This window comes from Cryptomeria japonica, chromosome 3 (assembly GCF_030272615.1).
Source record: "Cryptomeria japonica chromosome 3, Sugi_1.0, whole genome shotgun sequence".
NCBI lineage: Eukaryota > Viridiplantae > Streptophyta > Pinopsida > Cupressales > Cupressaceae > Cryptomeria > Cryptomeria japonica.
Window position 1 is genome coordinate 500,335,757 of NC_081407.1, and position 14,420 is coordinate 500,350,176.

The 14,420-nt window shown below is 36.5% G+C and overlaps 1 protein-coding gene across 11 annotated transcripts in view; it reads left to right on the forward strand.

Moving 5' to 3' along the window:
* Positions 1-14,420, forward strand: part of LOC131067461 (protein argonaute PNH1-like) — a 143,232-nt gene that overhangs the window by 96,936 nt on the left and 31,876 nt on the right. For all 11 annotated transcript variants that reach the window (XM_058002483.2, XM_058002475.2, XM_058002476.2 and 8 more), the window contains 10 exons: positions 5,305-5,424; positions 5,591-5,750; positions 5,866-5,987; positions 6,144-6,281; positions 6,556-6,698; positions 8,721-8,783; positions 8,916-8,979; positions 9,062-9,197; positions 9,327-9,400; positions 9,535-9,629. In XM_058002483.2, the coding sequence (XP_057858466.2) occupies positions 5,305-5,424; positions 5,591-5,750; positions 5,866-5,987; positions 6,144-6,281; positions 6,556-6,698; positions 8,721-8,783; positions 8,916-8,979; positions 9,062-9,197; positions 9,327-9,400; positions 9,535-9,629 (1,115 nt within the window). The remainder of the gene's footprint in view (positions 1-5,304; positions 5,425-5,590; positions 5,751-5,865; positions 5,988-6,143; positions 6,282-6,555; positions 6,699-8,720; positions 8,784-8,915; positions 8,980-9,061; positions 9,198-9,326; positions 9,401-9,534; positions 9,630-14,420) is intronic.

Consider the following 14,420-nt stretch of genomic DNA (forward strand, 5'->3'; position numbering starts at 1 on the left):
CATTGCCTGTTTGACATGAATTATGGAAGCAATTATGTAGTACTATTAATTTTTTCGACTCTCATCACTCATGTGAACTCTATTGTTGTGTTTTAAATTTGTGGAGGGGTGGACAACATCTATAGTTCTCTTGGGAGATGAGGTAGGCTTCAATTCAATGACAAACTCAAGGAGGCCCAGTCCCAACTAGATAGGATTCCCAACCTATTGGGATACTTGCTTACCTACCTACTCATGTCGCTAGAATCAAGCCCAATTCTATTAGGTAAGGGCTTAGGATTATATTCACCCTATATAGAAATATGGGCCCTATTGGAAGGCAATTAGCAATCTATAGAAATTCCCCAAAGGCCCTTGCTTAGTAGATGTTCGATTGGTTGAGGCATTTCACCTAGCATGTTTAGCAAGTTGAGTCACAAGTAGTGTGGCAAAGTGGCTATGTTGCATATCCCGAAGGGACTGTAGGTCTGAGACAATCTTCTGTCGAAAGTTGGGAAACTGCATTTCCTAGTTGTTTTCTCCTTTCTAAAGAGGCGAGATAGCAAGGAAGAGCGATATTAATCCTCAAACAAAGGAAATAACTAGTAGTTGAAGGGGGAAGACCCTGCCACCTATGGCCTATGTGGGTCAGTTATGGATTTATGGCCTATGCTTGAGACTAAAAAGAGAGGACTTGCTATACCCACCCACCCTTCGATATGCTTCTTTTTGTTTCTTCCTTTCTTTGCTCATAAAGAATAAGTGTGTTCATGGGGAATTATAATTGCTCGGTAGGTAGTTTGATTGGGAAGTGGTTGTTGTGAGCTTTCACCCAACCACAACTTTAAGCCCCCACCCATCTCAAATTGGTGGGATAAGTAGGTGGGTAGAAGGCTATAGTTAAGAGAGTGTTACAAATAGTAGGGGATTTTATCACCATTAGTGGGGTCCCTCAGTCATAGCACCTTGCTTTTTGATTCTATGGTTTGATCTTTCGGGCCGGTGGTTACGACCATTCTCTCTTGGCTATAAGAGAAAGGGAGAATCAAGTAGGATTTGTTTAAGTAGGGAAAGTAGGAGAGAGAATTACCTTGGCTTCTGGTGCAGGAGCACCTAGTTTTGAGTGCAATTTCTTCATTTTGGTGTGTTTGTTCATAGTTTGGTTTGGGATGGTGAATAAGAGTCTTCTATTAGGTCCTCATATGTTTTTGAAATGCTTTGATAGGTTGAATGTCCAATGGACAATGCATTTGCTCAATTTTGGCTTGTAAGCCCTTGTAAGCCTAAAATGGCATAATCTTGCATTTTGATGTAAAATGTCTTGAATAGCCTTGTTTGGCATTGGGACATGTTAAAGTAGAGGTTTTTAGTCATCCTAGATGGTTTGGAGGAGGAAACAAAGCATGTAAAGCAAAAATGCACTTTTTGGCAAAAGTTGTCAAAGTTGCTTGACAACTTTTTGCAACGTTGAGCAACTTTTTGCATTTTTGAGAAAAGGGGTGGTTAGGAAACCGATGGAGAGTTAGTTAGGCCACAAATGGCATATAACTGCCCTGGGCATGAATGTAATGAGGTTGGTGAACGCCTGGAGCAGATTGGAATACAAATTGGAGACCATTTTTGAGTTTTTACCTTGTGTTTTCCAAGAATTAGAGCAGCAGTCCGTACTTAATGGATTGATTGCATTGCTGTTCTTTGCTTATTGTTTTATACATGTTCTTGTAGTGCTCAGGAAGCATCTTGATTAGTTTTTTTGCAGGTTTGAATTGAGTTGTTAATTTTGCAAGCTCTCAGCCTGAGTAGGGGTTTGAGAGGCCTAAACATGGTTCCAGCTTGAAGTCCTTTGAGTTCTTCCCAATAACCCTTGGGACTCAAGCCATGGAACCTTTGTATGGTGTATATAGTCTTTATTTTTCTTTGGAGGTCATTGAAAGGCCAATGAGCATCATTTCCTAGGCGAGCTCAGTCATAGCCCGGTTAGGAAATGAGTGAAATTATGCAAGTGCTTGCAGGGATGAGCAGGGTTAGAAGTGCAGAGTGTTTGGCATGAACAAGTGGGGTGTGGCAGAGCATATGTGTGAGTTTGGAGGTGTGGCAGATCGAGGAAGACACCAAACCCTTGGAAAAAGACCAAAACAAGCCTAAAACCCCCTAAAACAAGCATTTCTTGTGTTCCATACCTGTACGGTCAGACTGAGATTTCTCATTTCACAAATTGAAAAGTACCTCCAAAAGGGTACTCGGATCATCAAAGAGTTTGTGTGGGTCTTTGGGGAAATTGTGAGCAAATCTACAAAAACCAGTTAGGTAGGGCTAATTGGGGCTCTAGGGCTACTAGGCCTAGAAAATAGGGAAAGGAAGGAGCGATGGGGAAATGAATCAAACCCATACTCAAAACCAGTTGATTACCCTTGGAAAACATCATGAACACTTACTACAACCTCTGCAAGCATTTGTTAGGAGTTTTAGAGTGAAAGGTTGGATTTACCCTTGTGAATCTCAACCATGCCTGAGCAGCCAGTGAGCACATCTTGATTGGGAGCACTCCTAGAGAGTTGAGATGTCTAAATTGACTAGTAGACCAGATGAACAATGAAGGGAGCCCACTAGGACAACTCTTGACTGCCTTTTAACAAAGGATTGACTCTCTTTGAGTACACCTCCCCATCAGCTTCTCGATAACCCCCTTCGGAAATTCAAATTCCCTATTTAATCTATCTCTGCCATTAATCAACCCACTAAAAAAAGCCTTGATATTATCTATTTGCTTATTCTAGTAGGCTTATTAATTAAGCCCCTACTATTTTAAGGGCCAATAGCCCCTGGCGAATAGTAGCGGCCCTCCCAGGGTGGGTGGGTGAATATAGAGAGGCTAGCCGCTAAAATTAGGTAGTGTGTGGGATTGGAACTATCGTTTCCCACATACCCATGAACTACTTCAACTTTATCAATGTTATGATTATCATATGAATATCTGAAATTTCCTTATAGTTTTAAAATATATGTATAGTTTTTGTCCAATTAGCTATGTATCTTGGTTATATCAAAAGATTGAAGATAGTTTCTTTTTTGTGGGGGCCAAGATATGTGATTATTTTCTGCAATATGCACTTGGAGTAATAGATTTTTGTAGAACCTTGCTATGCAATGGTAGAATTGGGAAGAGATATCTCGGCTCAATTGAATGATTGTGGAGGATTAAAAAATATTTGTATTCGAATAAGAGTTTCAAACCCCAGTTCGAACATAAGGAGTACACCATGCTAATGTGCCTTGGATGATCCACATCTCTAGGTTAGGCGTTGATGAGCACATTGAACTATCCATGTGGTTGATAGCCTTCATAGTCTAGGCACAATGATGCAATTATCAAGGGCATGTTGTACGACTGAGCCAATAGCCCAGAAGGCCTCCCCAATAGTAGGGATGCCTACCTAAAGAAAGAGAAAACCTCTTGGTCGTTTGCCTTTTTTGAGACCTTTTTGTGTTTTTTTTACTTGTTTATTAATTTGAAAACTAAATAATAAACAAGTTTGCATTAATTAAAAAAGAAAATAATTTAAATAAATAGTTAAGTTTAACAGTGTTTTATAAGTATGATTTTTACCTCTTAAAAAAAGAGAAATAGAGAAATTGTTTCAATAATTTGTTTGTATCAAATAAATATTCATAAATAATTAATAAACTAAAACAAACACAAAAATTAGGAGCCTATCAACTTGTCTTGACCTATGAAAATAAGCTTAGTTAAGAATTTCATTCTTACTTACGTGACTATCAAGTAACGAACTTTATTGCCCATAAACGACAAAAGACTCCATCTCTTGAAGAGATGCATTCTCATGTCACTCGCTCTCTTTCACAAGCGTAACAATGGATGAGCTCAACAAGCATTAGCTCTTGCTGAAATCGAGGTAATCTAGCCATACCTTCCTTTATGGCTACCTTGTTACAACTACACTCCAATCACTAGCAGTGCCTTGGGCATTTCCTTCCTTGTGGTTAAGATAATGACTTCGAGCATGACACACTTCCCTAGTGTGATGGGTGGTGTGTACAAGGAACAAGAATGAATTCACCGTCGTATTGATGACTAGAGATTACTAGCAATTCCTACTTCATGCAGGTTTAGGTGTTGCCATTCAATGAGCTAAAGGTTTGTAGTGGTAGTTCGGAAACGTCCTTGGTAATCTCCTAGTTCTCAAAAAATGGCCTAAAGAAATCCCATCCTCGAAACATGTTCCCATGTACCCTTGTCCTTGAAACTCAGTTGAACAGACTTAAAGTGTCTCTAAATATATCTGAGCCTGGAAGTTGCACGTAAGAGCCTAAGACTCTAAACCAAGTCAATGTAAATAGATAGATAGGCTTAGTGATTGCAAAATGTTTGGACTTGTAGATCACAAAACCCCCTCAGTAAGACATTGCGCTTTGGGATTCTGAATAGGCTAGAACTGTGATGCTAACTGGGTGGGTCAGTACATCATGAGGGATAGATACGAACTTATGAAGTCATGTGGCATTTTAAAATAAAAATTTGGAGAAAAAAATTAAAATTTAAAATCGCAACATTTACTGATTGGAGGGCTTGCTGAAGAAGGTTATTTTGAAGAGTGCTCTTGATGGATAAATATGAAGTTTAATGACATTTTAATAATTAATTACAAATTAGGGCCTCAGATTGTGCACACTTAAACATTCAGCACAGTAGGTTAGTGGATGCATCAATGGACGCAAGTGCATGAGGAATGGGTGTTTATCTCCCCTTGGATTTTTATATAAACTGTAATTGCATTCTAGTTTATTGTGATGGCATTATCAACTCCTATTAAGGCAATAGCTAAAGTAGTAATGACATACTATTACAAACTTATGGCATACTTATGGTAAGGTGGCCTTTTATTAATCTGGTTAAATTCATAATATTGGGAATGGTGATATTGATTAACCATATGCACCATGTGGTGAAGAAAGATTGATGGAGTGAAAATGAGTTTTACTTTTATGTCTGCCTGCCTTCCAGTCTTTCTGTTTATCCATTCATAAAGTTAATGGAATAGTGGTAAAGTTTTACTTTTTCCTATGTTTAATTGAAAAAACTGAATATGGAATATGTATACATTTGCTCTCAATTTTACAATTCCGCAGACTGTTCTAATGTTTGCTCATCAAGCTACTTATTTTATCACTAGATTTTCCTTTCAATATGATGGATGTTGAGTTTATCTTCATTCCATACATTTTAGGTCGTGGGTCTTGACTCAATTGCTGCTATGTACAAGTTTTTATTTGAAACTTACCTCACATTGGATGCAAGTGTAACAGAGAATGGTAGATGGGGGCAGAGTAAGGTATTGGGCTTGTATCAATTTTTCACGTGTTCAGGAGATTCCTGCTACTGTATTTTGTAAGGAGCTGGCTGAAATGTGCCAGATTTCTGGCATGGTAATAGTGTGGACTCTAGACAGAATTACCACTTTCAAACTACTATAATTTAGCTTTCTTTTGCAATAAGTATAGACACTTCCCAGTTGATTATTTGTTTTGTGTATGTTATTATACAATGCTCCATTATGCCTGTGGTAATTCATTGTCATCTCATTTTCTCCAGGAGTTCAATTTACAACCAGTAGTCCCATTGTATCCATCACTTCCTAATCAGGTTGAGTCTGCATTGAAACGTGTGTACACCACTATAAAAAACAGACTAAGGGACAAGGAACTGGAGCTTCTAATTGCAATTTTGCCTGATAATAATGGTCCTTTGTATGGTATGTGTTATTGGCTATGTATACATTTACTTTTTGGTCCAAGTAGACAGTCAGAATATATGGGGCAAAGACATGGAAAGCTGAGTTCTGAATTCTGCCTTTATGCTGTGTCTAGGAGAACTGAAAAGGATATGTGAAACTGACCTCGGCATAGTTTCTCAGTGCTGTTTATCCAAACATGTAATAAAGAAGAGCAAACAGTACTTGGCAAATGTAGCTCTCAAGATTAATGTTAAGGTGAGCAATGTGATCTGTTGTAAATTTTGATGGCATTAATTTGAACAGCAGATATGCAAAATGGACATGTCTATGCTATCGATATTGCATGAACCAGCTCCAATAGAAATCATAATTCTGGTTTAATCTATATGCTTTTGGTGGGTTTGGTTATAGGTGGGTGGAAGGAACACTGTTCTTGTTGATGCTCTTAAGAGGAAGATATCTCTTGTCACTGATGTGCCAACTATAATATTTGGAGCAGATGTAACTCATCCTCATCCTGGAGAGGACACCTGTCCTTCCATAGCAGCTGTAAGAAAATATTGCTTTCCTCTTTAATTTAGTTCATGGATGATTTGTATCTTAAATTTTCTGTCACTCAGCTTGTTTTGAGTGTTATAGTTGTCATGTATGGTATTTGCCTTATAGATGAAAACGGAGGAGATATCAATGGCTTTGATTAGGTGCTCCATTTGGAAGGCTTTTATGCAAATCCTTAGTATTTTTAAAGATTCACATTAAGTTTAGTTTGTATTTTATCTTTGTCATGCGTTATTTCAATTCTTTGTGATGGATGCCAAACCAGGTTGTGGCTTCCCAAGATTGGCCAGAAGTCACAAAGTATATGGGTCTAGTTTCGGCCCAACCACATCGTCAAGAGATGATTGAAGACCTTTATAAGGTTGTCCAAGATTCTAAACGAGGACCTGTTGCTGGTGGCATGATAAGGTATGTTTAAAATCTTCAACTGATGTAATTAGATTTCATATGAAAGAACAGAATAGGATGAAGCTGTCTATTTTTCTGTGTACATATTCCCATTGGGTCTATGTTACCAACTTTTGTGTTAGGTTTTCTAGATTTTAAATGTCATGTAAGTTCTTAACAATTTATTCTATTATGTTAGTTCCGAGTGATTAGTTAGATCTTGTGTTTTTTAATGATCTAAATGCTACAGACAGTAAAATCACAAGCTGGTAGACCATTTGTATTCAGTGTCCCAGTTAAGAAGTTACTGTTATCCATGTCTAGATAGTAATTAGTAGTCGAAATTAACATCCAAATGACATATGGATGGCCTCCTTTACTCATTCCATGCTCTCAGCTTATTCTAAGCAGTAAATCTTTGAGCTGCAGTTTGGAAGATCATATTTAGTGTATTAATAAGACAGTGGACAACCGGCAATCATATTTTTTGTTCTCTGAGACGTGATTCTTTTGAAAATTTATGTAACTTATTCAGGATATCCATTGCTTATGTCTAAAATGAAAGGTGATATAGTCATCATCTACTGATCATTGTAAAGAGAATGAAGAATGCATCCAAATGAAATCATTGATCTGAGGGGCTTATGAAAGATTCTCTTAGATTAACAGGTTATATCAGGTAATATAGGTTAGTATTTAGATATAACATATAGAAGTTACAAAGCATGCCACTGAAGTAACATTAAGACAAATGTGTGTTTTGCTCAATCTTAAGGTTCGCATAGAAATTTGACACAGTAAATATGAATGCTTCTACCAATAGGCTTATTATTATATCATTCAAAACAGTGAGATGTAATGAAATTTTTTTAATGTAGTGGAGGGTATTTGGGCATCGTATCACATTTAGGTTACTAATAGACATCCCATATAAATATAACACATTTTATTGTTTTCCTTATTTTGGTTTTCAAGCTAGTCCACCTCCATTCCTTCATACAGTTTTCTCTACTAGATTAGTATGGAATATTATGTTTGCATGGAATTATTGATAAAAATAATAGATTAAAGATATTGATATTCATAAAATCGATTCATGATGAGACTCAAAGTAAGGAACCCTTTTTAATGAAAAATTATGTGTTAAAACAAATCTCTGTTCAGTATACTTCGGGCAAATTATTTTCCCCATTTTTATGCCCATTTTACATGGGAATTTTATTTTGTCTAGTCATGGAAAAAGGATTTCCTGTTATAATGTTCATTGGTTTTGACATCCTGTGAAATTATCACTTATGGAGGCAGTTATTTTGTTATTGAACTTTTATGCAATGGTATCTTACGAAATGAAATTGCTAATGTTAACATATCTAACACCATCGGTTGTTGTCACATTGGATTACATTCATAGTTCTGCAAGGGGCTTCTGATGATATCTGTCTAGAATCTCTGTTGCTTCTCCTGAGCTTGATATTCAAAAGCTTTTTGAATCTCTGCTTTATTTTTTGACAAGTTTCATTTCTAATTTTGCATTCTTTTTAAAGGAAGATTTCCCATCTCTTTCTTGGTAACCATGTGTTTGGTGTGAAGGGATGTTTCTAGGTTGTTTTGAACTTTCAGGAGTTCAAAAAGACAAAAACTGATACCATAACGGGGCAGTTACCCCAATTGTGATTGATATGGTACCTGCCTTTTTTTCACTAATTCTTCTAAATATGTAGTTCTCTTCATTGCTATTTTTTATTTTCTTTTCTATAATCTTGGGATCTTACCATTCCATTTATTGTATTTCAATGCTTTTATATAATTGAATGTCTGGTTTAGATTACTCGTTTTTTGTTTGATGTTTTGCATTTCCATTTCTGCATTCATATCATGTTCTATGATGCCAGTTGTCTGTGAAAATCCTTTTTAGTAGCATTTAAATTATAGGATGTTAGTACGTTACTATGTAAAAAGCATTGACTTAAAACATTAGTTTATGGCTTCTTTGGAGTTTCAATTAGGTGTAAAGTAACGTATATCACATACTGGTTCTTGCAGGGATCTTTTGATTTCTTTCCGCAATGCAACAAATCAGAAGCCTAGAAGGATCATATTCTATAGGTAATTGATGAATTGACTGTTTGTTACTAATGTCCCGGATTCTTCTATATCAATCTAGGTGATGATTTATCAATTTGTCCTGTATGTTTTTCTTTACGCGTTGCACAATCTGCATCATATACTATGATACAGAGATGGTGTAAGTGAAGGGCAGTTCTATCAAGTCCTCCTTCATGAATTGGATGCAATCCGCAAGGTAATCTCTTAGGTCTTGTTGCTCGTTGTCTTGGACTGGATTGCATTTGTGGATTATGTATGCTCACAGGCTCATCTTCCAGGCCTGTGCATCACTTGAGAAGGATTATCAGCCTCCTGTGACTTTTATTGTCGTTCAGAAACGACATCACACACGGCTGTTTGCTAATAATCATCGGAACAAGACTATGGTTGATCATAGTGGGAACATATTACCAGGTAAGAAAGTTGTATGCGAGTGTGTCCTAGTCTCTCACAGTGAGTTTATGATGCTGTGAGTGATTGTTCAACCTACATTATAAAGTTAGACATTTTGGGAAGCTCTGAAATGTTTGCACTGTTTAACAGGCACTGTAGTTGATTCTGAGATTTGTCATCCTACTGAGTTTGATTTTTACCTCTGCAGTCATGCTGGTATTCAGGTATATTCTCTTACAAATGGCAGTTTTAGATGGCAAGGACGTTTAACTCCACTGAAATAATTTTTGTGCACAAAGTATTTATTAAAGTAGTCATCTTGTCATGTGACTGATTTAAAAAAAAAACTATTTTACAGGGAACTAGCAGGCCAGCACACTATCATGTTCTTTGGGATGACAATAAGTTTAAGGCAGATGAATTGCAGTCTTTAACAAACAATCTTTGTTACACGTACTCTCTTTCTCTTTCTTCCCCCATCCCCCATCCTCACTCTCTCTCTCCCCTCTCTTTCTATCCATGTGTTGTAGTTTTAGAATATATTATTAAATCTTCTCAAAATTTTATTTTTACTTCTAGTTACATTTTAGTGATCAAGAAATTGTTGCTATATTTCTCCCTCTTGGGATTTTAGTATTCTTTTGAAGTGATCTCTCAGGAATAGCTGTTTATGAAGTCCTAATCACGTTGTATTCTTGTGTTCTTTTGACCATGAGTTGATTGAAATATGGGAGACATTGAAAAACTTACACCTTACCACCACTTTGACATATACCTTGTTCTCACAAAATATTAAGGTGTATGGTTTTGATAGTCATTCTTATTGAACAAGGTTGTTAAACTGTTATGACATCATCTCTCCCTAAACATATTTCTGGTCTGTATTTTTATTAACATTGTTGATTGCAATTTATGAACGAATAAATGGATCTAATTTGTAATTCACTAAAAGATGTATTGATACATAATTCCATAATGTGTAGGGATGGTTTTTGACAAGAGTATCAAAGGCATCTGTCCCATATGAACTTTTTTGTATTGTGTCAAGTTGTAAGCGAAGATCTTGTTGTTTCTCATTTGTATGTTATGCTTGAGTCCTTGTTCGCTATAGTTGTCAATGTTATCGTTTTCTTTTTTAATCTAGCACCTTTTTTAGGGATAATTAAAGGAGTTTTCTAGCATTTGAGCCAAGGTGAACATGGAAACTTGGACAATGAATGAATGAGAGACATATTTAGGCAGAAAAATGGTCACGAGGGTTTTTGGAACACATCTTGACCGAGGAGATGCAATTTTTGGTAATTTCAAGATTGAAAAAGAATGCATAGATGATATGAACCACATCAAAGGCAGGGAGTATCGGACTAGGAGGTCAAAAACACTCAAAAATGTCTCACCAAAGTTGAGAGACACCAAAAAGAGAGAATGTACATGGAGGTAAAAAAACACTCAAAAATGTCTTCCAAGCGCCCAAGTGCACACCAAAGAGGGAGAATGGCATGTTTTAGTGAACTTATTGAAAAAGTGCATAAAGTAGAAAAAATGCAATGTCAATAACAAATTAGAATATGAGATCACTAAAATGACAAAGTGTCAAATGAAGACATGATAGCAAAGTGCAATTTAACCCCTCAAATGCGTGTCGAGCCATTTGAATGTCAAAATGTCAATGAGAAAACATATGAAAATAGGTGCAATTTACCTCCTAAGTGTGTGGCAAAGATGTGGAATGTCATTTTTTTCCTACTTGATTATCATTTATAAGTACTTTGCTTATAAAAGCATCAACGTGAGACCAATACAAAATCTTGCTAGAACTTACTAGAGACACAAGCTCGTTACAAGCATAGACGCTAGAAATCACTTAAGTTCACTACTTAGAAATCCACTTTATATAGAAATAACATTCACATTAGAAGTCAAGTATGGAAGACCAAGAGTCACCGCTTAGACTTCCATATTTGATGCCCCTATGGGAATTTGAATTTGATTCTCCAAGATGAGTCCAATGCTTTAATCCATAGTTGGAAGACTTGGTGAATACTTGCTAGGTTTTTTGTTTGGCGCAAGTTTTTGTCAAGTAATCAAGTTTTTATTGAAAAACTTGACATGTTAGTGCCATTAACTCGTTGAGTTCCTACCTAGTAATATATAAATATCATTTTATAAAAACATTATAAACAAAAATGTGTCAAATACCTATTTCTTCCTTGAAGTGGTAAATTGTGGAAATGGTGTGCAAGATGAAGTTTGATGTGGTTTCAATGGCCTTAATTTGGTCATGGTGGTGGGTTTTACCCCTAAAACGACGAGGGGCATTGCTTCTCGACCTCGTTGGGGTGTTGCCTCCAAATCCCCATAAGGGGCACTACCCCTAGACCCCATCAAGTATCCACTCCCAAACCCCCACTAGTTATTGGGATCTCTTGTCATAGAAGATTTTTTATTATAATAAGGGTGTTCGCTTGTGGATACCAAAATTGAGAACTTAAACGAATAGCTTTATCACTATCATAATATCATTGATCAATGATGAAGTATCATATTATGAGTATCAATTGAAGTGCCATTAGTAGTATAAAACACAATACAACCTTCAGATTCGCACAAGAAAGGTAGAGGACAACTCAAAGGAGGTCATTTATTTAAATGACATTGATCCTTATAGTGATTGGACAAGGCAAGATGAGGATAGCCCATTGTTGAATTTGGCAATGGAGGATGTGGTTGTAGTAAAGGGAACTATTAGATTGTCATTGGATGACATTGATGAGGCAGTGGAGTCATTGCCATCTAGCAGCCGGATGGAGGTCGAGTTGGTGCCACAAACACAACCCTCAATGCCAAGCAAGGAGCTGCAATGGGGTGCAAGGATTAGAACCTTTCCCCAAGTTTGCAGTAGACAAGGGAAAACAAAGATGTAAAATATTGCAATATGCAATTTATGAATTATTTTGATGATTTTCAAAGGCAATCATCATAAAGTCAAAATAGTTGCCAGTAACTATTATATTAGGGTTTTGCATGATGATGTAGTTTTGTACTCAATTTGTATTGAAATGGAAGAAAACACTTTTTTACTCATTTACAAATTCATTGGATGCATTTTGTTGTTGAATTTTGGAAAAGAAAGTGTTTTGAAAACAATTAAGCCATTTTTTAAGCTGCCAAATTTTTTGCCAAGCTTTCTTGAGCCTTTGCTGAGTCACAAATTTTGCGTGTTGAGTTTTTGCTAAGTCAAAGTTCACCAACTATGCTTTAATCAATTATGTTCAACCCCTTGGACTAGAATATGATTTTCTGTTAAAAAGGGCATTTAAGTGTAAAAGCAAACCCTATAGCTGATGGATATAAATCAAATGAAATCAGAAGACATAGTTGCTCTTGAAGGTCAAAAAGTGTACTAGGAGAGAGGAGGGAACAAAGAAGCTCAAAATTAGAAAAAGGTCACTCCAATCTCTATTTGAATGCTTGCCTTATCTTATTTCTTCATATTAAGGGCAAGGGTTTGACAGGACATGCTATTGGAACAAATTTGCAGCAATTTTTGTTTGTGTTTTTTTGTTGTTTTCAAATAATAATACTTCATTCACATCCACCAGGTATTTGTAACAGATATTCCTCTTATTCTGCTGATTTCACAATGGTTGTACTGCAATTTTGTGATGGTTTTTGCTGTAGTATTTGTGATGAACCCAGAATAAGGGTGGCCCACTAGCCTTGCTCTTGGTGATGTTTACTAACACCCACTTCCTTTGGTTTAATATTTTTAATCATTAAGTAATGGTTTTTTAAATAATTAAAATGTAAATTTATGAATAAATAAAATTATCAAATAATTTTGCCTTCTGGCTGACTTGCCTAACTGACCCAGTGGTGGTCTGCTCCTGTAGCCAACCTGTTTGGGTTTGTATTTATATGTGATCGCAGTTTTTATGGTGGCATTGAGTATTTTACCAATCATCCTGCATTAGACGAATGCAAAAAAGGGCTCAGACGCAACCCTGGGCTTCTTATCCGTGGTAGGATATAGCCCCTACCAGTTCTACTTCCATAAAGTTCATTGATCTCTTTGTTCAGTCAACTTCTGTATTAATCAAGCTTTTCTTATTTGATACGCTTCATCCCATTTCATAGGTTTGGCGCATAAAGGTATTCTACAACTTTTTGATGGGTGTGGGGAAAGGAGTTATCATAGACGGTCAGCATATAGGAATCAAAGTTATCTGTCCAGGAGGCATTAGTGCTACCTGCTTTGCTGTTGTCTATCGACACAGCAAAGCAGGAGGTTTCAAGTAGGATTGAGTGCAGAGGAGACAACATTATGAAAGTGATATTGCTCAGGAAGAGGTGCGACATGTCCAGAGCAAAGGACTGAAGGTAACTAAATAATCTGGAACATTTGGTACGTGCTGAAGACACAAAGAATCACATTGGATGTTATAAGGCTCCCATTTAGGTGCACAATCTTTACTTGACACAATAAAGTGAGGAGATAAAGACCAGCAGGGTGCTAGCCAACAGATTCCTCTGCGAAATCTGGAATGTGTAAGATCTAAGAGCAATATAGACCTGGAATCATATTTTGTTTATTCATGGTGCACGTTTCCAGATTAATGTGTTGAACTGAAAACACTATTTTGATCTCTGCAATAATATATTCTGGGTGTCATTGGACTATGTTGCTTGATAGATTGCAAGAACTTTACTTCTATAACTCGTACTTAAACAACACTCACCTTCAACATCTGAATGAAAAGTAGCAGCAAAGCATCCAACGCAAGGGAAAAGATCTATTTCTATTATCCAACAGAAGCAGACAATGCTTTCACAATGAGCGACTACATCCATTTCTGTTAATTACATTTACAATTTGTGGATACCAAGCAATGTGGTTAGCTTCATGTTCCAATATTGTGATATACCAACTGTGGGTACATATGTGCATGTGTACACCTAAGACTTACATACAATATTTACAAATGTAGTCATCATAAATTATTAGTGTACAGCTGTCAAAAGCTCTCTCCATTGACTTCTCAACAGGTGCATAATGGGAGAAGATGATGATTACAGCTGTCTCAGAATGGCATGGTGCATCTACTATTGATAATATTTCTTTTATAACAATTTAGATTGTGTCTTGAATGAGATGCTTCCCTTCAATGCACTATTGACTTCATTAAAGGTTAGGAGGTCACTCTCCTTAATATTTCTTTTTCAAAAATGTGAACAAAGAGTGGA